This window comes from Bison bison, unplaced genomic scaffold, assembly GCF_000754665.1.
Source record: "Bison bison bison isolate TAMUID 2011002044 unplaced genomic scaffold, Bison_UMD1.0 scf7180017864312, whole genome shotgun sequence".
Lineage (NCBI taxonomy): Eukaryota > Metazoa > Chordata > Mammalia > Artiodactyla > Bovidae > Bison > Bison bison.
The window spans coordinates 493,803-502,030 of record NW_011494884.1 but is presented as its reverse complement, the minus strand read 5'-3'; the positions used below and the strand labels follow the sequence as shown (position 1 = coordinate 502,030).

Genomic DNA, 8,228 nt, shown 5'->3' with positions numbered 1-8,228 from the left:
CCCCTGCCCTTTGTCCGTGCAGGGGGAAGGGGAGGGTGCAAATCGGAGCTCTAGCTCCTCAGGGCCTTCGCTGCCCAGGCTCCTGGGTGGACATGCAGGAGTCCAGAGCATGTGGCCACCAGGTGGCGCTACCCGGCCCTGGCCCATTAGCTTCTGCTTCCGATGCAGAGTTGGCTGGGTGGCCAGGCCGTTTCATTAACCTCAGTAACAAGATCCCAGAGGAACGTTTGCTACAAAGCTAACAGAGGGCACCTTTACTTGCACTTGTCTTTATTGACCTTACACTTATGTATTTTTTTTTTTTGAAAGAAGGTCATTGAAAATGTGTAAGTTTCAGGCTCTCCAAAATATGGATCCACCTGGCAGAACTCTGAAATAAATGTACAGGATTCAACTTTTTGGTTCCTACTGGTGATAGGATTATGACTGACAGGACCATCAGAGAAGGGTGGGGATTTTCTTCATCAGTGACGGGGCTTGTGGTTCCTTTAATCGGGAGTCATAGTCCCTCTCCTCAGCCCATTTTAGGTGTGGACCTCCTAAACAGTCGCACCTGTTGCTGACACTTCATCTTTCCTTCTTTTCCAGCCCACTGTCTTCTGGGTTGGCCTCTCTCTGAGCAGTTGCGTCCTCATTGCATCCCATCTCTCATTCCCTGTCCTCCTCACCTCTTCTGCTGGAGTGGTGCCCTCAGTGCGCGTTTCAGGCTCTTGAGAACTACGTGGCCATCACTGCTCACCTGCCTCAGTGTAGCAGCCTCTGCTCAGGCGAGCTGTGGGTTCGAACTCCAGTTGCACCATGAATTCACTGTTGGCCTTGGACAGATCACCGATCTTCCTATAAAATGCCAACTGCTGCTGTCCTTGTGTTTCTTCGTCATCTCCTCGTTTCCATCCCATCCTTGCTTCTGTTTCAGAGTAAGAGGCATGTGTCTCCCTTTTAAGGGTAGACTGTGGTGTGTGACCTTGAACCCTCCTCTGGGTGTTTTTTCCTGCTTCTTGTCAGCCAGAAGGCTGTCCATTTTCCCCCCTTACAACCACACCTTCCCCACAGCCCTGCCTGACCCTCTAGTGGCTGTTTCTTTCTTGAAAGAGTGGTCTCTCCCCGCTCACCCCGCATCCTGCTGCGGGCCCCGCCCTGGCCCTTGTGCTCCCTCCTTAGCCTCTGACCCTGTTGGCCAGCTCCCCTCCCCCACCCCAGCCTCTTCATCTTTTAAAGTTCACCTGCTTTGTGTTACCAAAGCCAGTATGTGCTTGTTGTGCTCATTTTGGAAGAAAGCAGAAAGGAAGAGAAAAAAAAACACTCATAATTTTGTCCATTGGTGTATATATATATATATATGTATATTAATGTTTTGGTATATATTTTTCTAGCAAAAACATGTATTAAAAACAAATAATGTCTAAAAAGTGTAGAATTTGGATCACACAGTGCTTGTTGTCTTACAGCATGCTCTTTTTGCTGATGAATGTACAGTTACAGGCCCACCTGCCTTTTTTTTTTGGCCATACCACCTGCAGGATTCCAGCTCCTTGGCCAGGATTTGAACCTGTGCCCCCTACATTGGGAGTGCGCAGTGTTAATCACTGGACCGCCAGTCAAGTCCCTACAGCACCCTTTTCTTAATGGCTGCCTAGCAGTAGCATTTTCACTTTTGGTGTTTATGTGGGAGCAGTGTTTTGGGACCACACGCCTTGGGTGAGATGGCAGCCCTTCACTGTTGACAGGTGCCTCCCTCGCAGTGTGTGAGGGTCAGTGCAGGGATCTCGAGTTGCTATGCTGTCACAGTGGTCTATGACCTTAGACCTGCTGCTGTATTGAGCGGCAGGGACTGCTGAGCACTGGACAGGTGGCGGCTCGTTTATGCTTTGAATGGCCTTGGGAGGCGGGTGCTCTCCTCGGGTGTGTCTGGGAGCTGAGGATGTTGCGGATTGGGAGGATGGGCAGTTAGTGTGGTTTCAAGCACCCTGACCTGTAAGCCGGCTCTCCTGTCCCCGCTGCTGTTCTGAAATGGGGCCACAGGCTCACCAAGCGTCCATTAGGGTTTCATGGTTACACCCCACTTGGCCTGGGCATCCTGACCCACCTGTGTGTCCCTGAGTACCTGGTAGCTTGTCTCCCGGGCCAGCAGTCCTGGAAACATTGTGCTGTGTCAAGGGACTCATCCCATGGAATGTTCTTTTCATTAGTATGGCTCTTGAGACCCATATAGTCCATAGAATTCTCTAAGCAAGAATACTGGAGTGGGTAGCCTTCCTCTTCTCCAGGGGATCCTCCCAACCCAGGGATCGAACCCAGGTCTCCCGCATTGCAGACGGATTCTTGATCAGCTGCGCCACAAGGGAAGCCCATTTTTAGTTTGAAACTTTTCAAATCTGTGTGCAAGTTGCAGTTTTGGTGCAGTGAAAACTCACATTTCCTTCACCTAGCTTCACCAGTTGTTACCATTTCACCACATTTGCTTTATCTGTGTGTGTGTGTGTGTATTTGTGTACATGTGAGTGCATATAAATACACATATTGCACATGTGTATACACATGTTATTTTTGCTGACTCATTTTAGAGTGAGTTGCGCACTTTGTGACCATCTACCCCTAATTACTCCAGCATTTAACTCCTAAGAATATTTTCTTATAAACAGACAGTATAATTACCTAGTGTAGAATATTTAATGTGGATGAAATGCTATCGAATCCACAGTCCACATTTTCAGTCAAGAATTGTTGAGTTGATATCCTTTAGCTGTTTTCCGCTCTTTCCAGGGTCCTTTCTAGACAGCGAGGCAATTAAAGCCCTGGACACAAATGCCTTTGGAATTGTCCTGTCTTGGTGGCACATTGAGCCTTTTCCCGCGTGAAAGGCCCCTCTCTGCTCTAGTGAAGCGCTGTGCCTTCCTGGCCATGGCCAGATATCAGCCAACGGAGCTCTACCAGTTTCTCTGATAGTGTGTGCATGATGGATATTTGCCCATTATTTTCTTTTTATCTTTCTGTATCCTTATATTTTAGATGTTTCTCTCATCTTTTATATATAAAATATAGTTGGGTTTTGTCTTCTTGGCCCCTTTGATCATTTTTTTTGTCTGTCATTAACTCTTGTAGTCTATTTGTTTACTGGGATTACTGATACATTGGGGCTAACATTCATGATCTTGTTTGCTTTATATTTTCCTTGCTTCTTCTGTTACTTTTTCTCTCTCTCCATGCTGTCTTTTGGATTGGTTTTTAAGAATCTTGTCCTGCCTCCTTAGCTCTTTCCTATATTCTGTGTGCTGTTGTTTTATTCGTTGTCCTATAGATTGTGGTATGCATCCTTGACTTGTTGAAATCTAATATAAATTTATGTTTTTACTACTTTCAAGTAATAGGAGGACCTTAGGAGGAACCTTTAACTCTGTCCCTTCTTACTGCTATCATCATCATCATATATGTGTATTGTACTAGATAAAAATAATGTATATTTTTATTTTATACAATTAATACGGATTTGGAGCTACGCACATATTTACCTGTACCAGTGCTCCTCATTATTCTGTATCTTTAAACTTTCATCAGAGATTTTTTTTTTCTTTCTAAAAACTACTGTTCTTTCTTTTACTAGGGTTATGCCATTGTCTGAAATTGTCCTTACTTGATTTCGTTCTTCAAGGATATTTTCAGTGAGCATAGGAGTCTAGTTCGTAAATTGTTTTATTTCACCACTTTGAAAATTTGAAAATAAATTTTCAATGTCTTTTTTTTTGTCAGCTATCTAATTATAGCTTATAAGAGATTTTATTTTTAGCCTTTGGATTTATCAATGCTGTGTTCATGTTTCCAGATATGGTTTTCTTTTTATTTATACTGTTTTTATAAGGCTTCTTGGATCTGTGGGTTGACATTTTCTGGCGGTTTTGGAAAAATATTGGCTATTTTCTCTTCATAAGTCATCTTTCCTCCCCTTTCTGTCATTTCTTATTTTGAGATTTGAATTATATGAGTTTTAGACCTTTTCACTGTATCTTTTATGCCGCTTGCCTCTGTTCTCATCATTTTGTCTTGTGTTTTATTTTGAAATCTTTCTGATTTGTCTCCTGACCTCTCTTTAGTGATTACTTTTCAGATCAGGGAATCTCTCTTAACTCATGGAGAGTTATTTTTGGTTAAAATATTTTTCAGTCCTAGAATTTCTCTGGGCTCCTTCTTCTCCTGTCCTGTTTTCCTGACAAAACCCTCAACCTTGTTTTTACCTCTTTGAACATGCTTATTTGAAGGTCTGTGTCTCATAACTCTGTTTAGACAGCTCTGTTGTTTTCCTGGGGTTTATTTTCTCGGTCTTGCTAGTTGTTTTTGGTTGAGCCCTGGGCTTTGTATCTGAAGGCTCGGGGCCACAGTGTGAGTCCTAGGATAGTTTTTGTTTTTTTTTTTTGAGAGATGATTTTTGAACATTTCTGATGGACAGCTAGGGGCGCCAGCATTCTGGACCTGGCTCCCCTTTGTCCCGGGGCGTGGCCTTGTATCAGGTCAGCATTTTCTCAGCTGCTCAAAGCCTTGGCTGCCTCAGTGTCAAGCCGCTCCATTCGCTGGGCTCACATCTCTGGGTTTCCTTCTTTTGAATCTTCTTCTTTTTCTGCTTTTGTAGGTTTATGATACCTTTAAGCAGATTTTTAAAAAATGTTTTGTCCAACTCTTCTGATTGTTCTCAGCAGGAGAACTGATTGGAATGACCTAGTCCACTGGATAAGGATGTTTCCCATCTTTGCCTTCTTTTCTGTGTATTGAAATCCTGCCTTTATCAAGTATAACCTCATGGCCTGCTTCTGTAGCTTGAAGGGCTAAGTACAGTTATGCCTCTTTTATTTCTCTAATTAATGCTTGAGCCCCTGCATGCCTGTGTTGGCAGGAAGGTCCAGTGATTCCGTCCTGAATGCCCCCCCCAACCCAGGGGCTTTCCTTTCTAGAGAGGTGAGCCATGCTTTGGAATGCTGGCTCCCCTGACTCTGTGTCCTCAGCAGGGCAGACCCTCCTGCTCATGCACTCTTCCTCTTGGACACCTTCCTCGACGTTTCTTCCCCACATGCAGTGGTGGGGCCTCTGGGGTTGTTCCCCCAGTGCAGGAATCCACACTCCCGCCTGGAGCCTGCTTTGATTAGGATAGCAGGAAAGAAAGCAGACACGTGGCAGGCTCCCCCTCCCCACAAGAATATGGTTACATTTCTGCTTTCTTTTTTCAGGTCTGGATGTTAGCAGTGGATTCAGGGCACTGTTTCATCAGTTGATTGGTATAAACCAGCTGTCCTCAAACTTGGGTGTGCACCAGCATCACCTGGGGGGCTTCAGTCACATTCCTGTGCCCATCCAGTGACGGGTCCTATGGGGAGGTCAGGGATGGGGCCCGGGAACTTGCATTTCTGCTAAACACTCACCTGATACTGAAGCTGCTGGTCCAGGACTCACCCTCTGAGAACCACTGGTGCGATCAACAGTTTCTCTAAAGAAAAACCCAACAAACTTGAATATTTACCAAGAATATTGTCCGTTTACATTTGTTGGACATTATTGATGTTGGATATTGTAACTCACATGTCTTTTTTATTTCTAATTTATAGAAATAAAGGAAGAGCTTGAAGATCTGAACAAAGAAATCAAGAAAACTGCTAATAAAATACGGACTAAGTTGAAGTGTGAGTTAAAGCTTTAATTACATATAATCATTGATGGTGGGAATGTGGGTATTATTATTTTCTTCTTTATAAGTTTTTATTCTTTTACATTTTCAAAGTTAAGATTCTGACCACTGTAAAATAAATCGTTTGTATGTACTTGGAATAGTGACCCTTGCTTAAGTTCCTCACTATTCTAGAATTATTAAGCTACCAGCTGTAAGGATCACACATGAGGAGCTAGAGCTAAGGGCTATTAATGCTTAGATTTTGGAGTGAGGTTCCACAGGAGTGAGCACTTGCTTATAAACTGTTTATCTCTTATATTGTTATGACACTTGGGGCTAAATTGTAGATACTTGAGAAGGTAAGTAGCCTTCAACATGAATTGCCAGGTTCTTCTTGAATGGTCAGGTAGCTGGTGAGGTCCTGTGAGCCTTTCCTACAGTTCGGCTCAGCTGATAATGCCCATGGCCTCCCTGCGGGACTTAAACAGATATGGTGGTTCTTGATGTGGTAGAAAGACACAGTGTGTTTAATTTTTACAAAATAACATACAAATCAAGAACATATCTGAAGATCAAAGGGAACCTTTATTATGGAAAATTTCAGACATACATGGGGGGAAGGGGTTACCACCTCAAGCCTAGGGTCCACACTCATCAGCTCTGCAGGTCTCAGTGGCCCCCACCCCACCCCACTGGTTTCACAGTCAATGGCAGATATCTAGGACTTCATCAGCATATAGTTTTCAGTGTGTATTTCTAAAACAAGGATCCCCTCCCCCAAACACAACTACAATGCTCTTATATATATATCTAAGTCACCTTAGTTGTTATTATTTATTACAAACTATCTAGTCAGAATTCACACTTCCCCAGTGATCTTTTAATTTTTCTTCAACAGTTTATTTAAATTGGCTTTCTTGTTTGGACCAGACTTGGTTTGACTTCCCTGGTGGCTCAGACGGTAAAGCGTCTGTCTACAATGCGGGAGACCTGGGTTCGATCCCTGGGTTGGGAAGATCCCCTGGAGAAGGAAATGGCTATCCACTCCAGTACTCTTGCCTGGAAAATCCCATGGATGGAGGAGCCTGGTAGGATACAGTCCATGGGGTCACAAAGAGTTGGACACGACTGAGCGACTCCACTTTCTTGTTTGGACCATACACTATGACTGGTTGTTATGTCACTTAAGGCTTTTTTTTCAGGTCAGGTTCTTCCATCTTTCCCCACCCCCAGCATGTTTCCCTCTTGGTTGGAGAAACCAGGACATTAGTTCATCAGAAGTTGCCCTGTTGCAGAGTTTCACTGATTTTACCCCGTTAATTTCACTCAACAGGTTCCACTATGCTCTCTATTTCCTGTGGATGGACAGTTAAGTTCTCCAAACTGAATCAAATTCAGGTTATCTGCTTTGAAATGTGAAGCTGTAACATCTGGTTTTATTTTGTGACATTATCAACAACTGATGCTTACCAAAACTCACACATTTATTAGGAGTTGAAAAGATAAAATACGTTTGAGTTTAGGCTTGAAAACCTTTCATTTTTTTTTAAGATTAAAATGTAACTTCTTCCTCTTTGCTTCTAGCTATTGAACAGAGTTTTGATCAGGATGAGGGTGGAAACCGAACTTCTGTGGAGCTTCGGATACGAAGAACCCAGGTTTGATGATCAGCCTTTTCTAGTGTGAAGCAATGTTGAAGACTACGAAGTCTTTTTACTTCCTTCTTGAAAATTCAGAATAATTACATCCTTACTGTCACATTAATGCTCACAGCATTTCTGCATAAAGACAGTATTTATAGATTCCCTTTCTAGATGATGAAGAAAAAAAGTCTCTTCAGCCCATCAGCAGAAATCTCTTCTGAAGAGCAGAGAATTATCTGAGTCATTTTAGTGTTCATGATGAACTCCTCATCTTTTAGAGGCTGATGCTACAGCAAAGTGGAATTTAGTCCACTTATCTCTACTTGACAAATGAAGATTATGGATTCAGACTATGGGGACACCTTGCTTGAGTGCCAGCCTGACCCCAGTCAGCCTGACACTAGTTGCTAATTGACTTCTCGTAGTGATGGTTTTCATCCCTTCTGTAGAGTGGGGGACAGTAACAGTACAGGAGGGTTACTGTGAAAATCAAATAAGACAAAGCATGTAAAGTTCTTAGCATAGATTCTGTTATACAGTGTACAGTAAGCTGCTATTATTCTTATTTCCCATTTGACGGACTAAGCGTGTTAGTTTGAATTTATAGAATGTAATGTTTTTATATGTGAGTGAAAAGCCTTCTCTTTTAGTAGAAGAAATGACCATTATATATTGGTCTATTTTTTTTCTATGGTAACAGCATTCAGTGCTATCTCGAAAGTTTGTGGAAGTCATGACAGAATATAACGAAGCACAGACTCTATTTCGGGAGCGAAGCAAAGGCCGTATACAGCGTCAGCTAGAAATAAGTGAGTCAGTGAGCATGCTGTTTTTGTTAAAAACGTGTTTCTTTCCCTTAAAGTCTGACATGAAAGTATGTACCATCAAAAAAGTAATTTCATCCCTGTTTTTATCAGTATTGTAAAGTGTAAAGC

The 8,228-nt window shown here is 42.8% G+C and overlaps 1 protein-coding gene across 5 annotated transcripts in view; it reads left to right on the top strand.

Moving 5' to 3' along the window:
* Positions 1–8,228, top strand: part of STX2 (syntaxin 2) — a 74,782-nt gene that overhangs the window by 20,597 nt on the left and 45,957 nt on the right. For all 5 annotated transcript variants that reach the window (XM_010852436.1, XM_010852439.1, XM_010852435.1 and 2 more), the window contains exons 4-6: positions 5,589–5,663; positions 7,235–7,308; positions 7,994–8,102. In XM_010852436.1, coding sequence (XP_010850738.1) covers positions 5,589–5,663; positions 7,235–7,308; positions 7,994–8,102 — 258 coding nt within the window. The remainder of the gene's footprint in view (positions 1–5,588; positions 5,664–7,234; positions 7,309–7,993; positions 8,103–8,228) is intronic.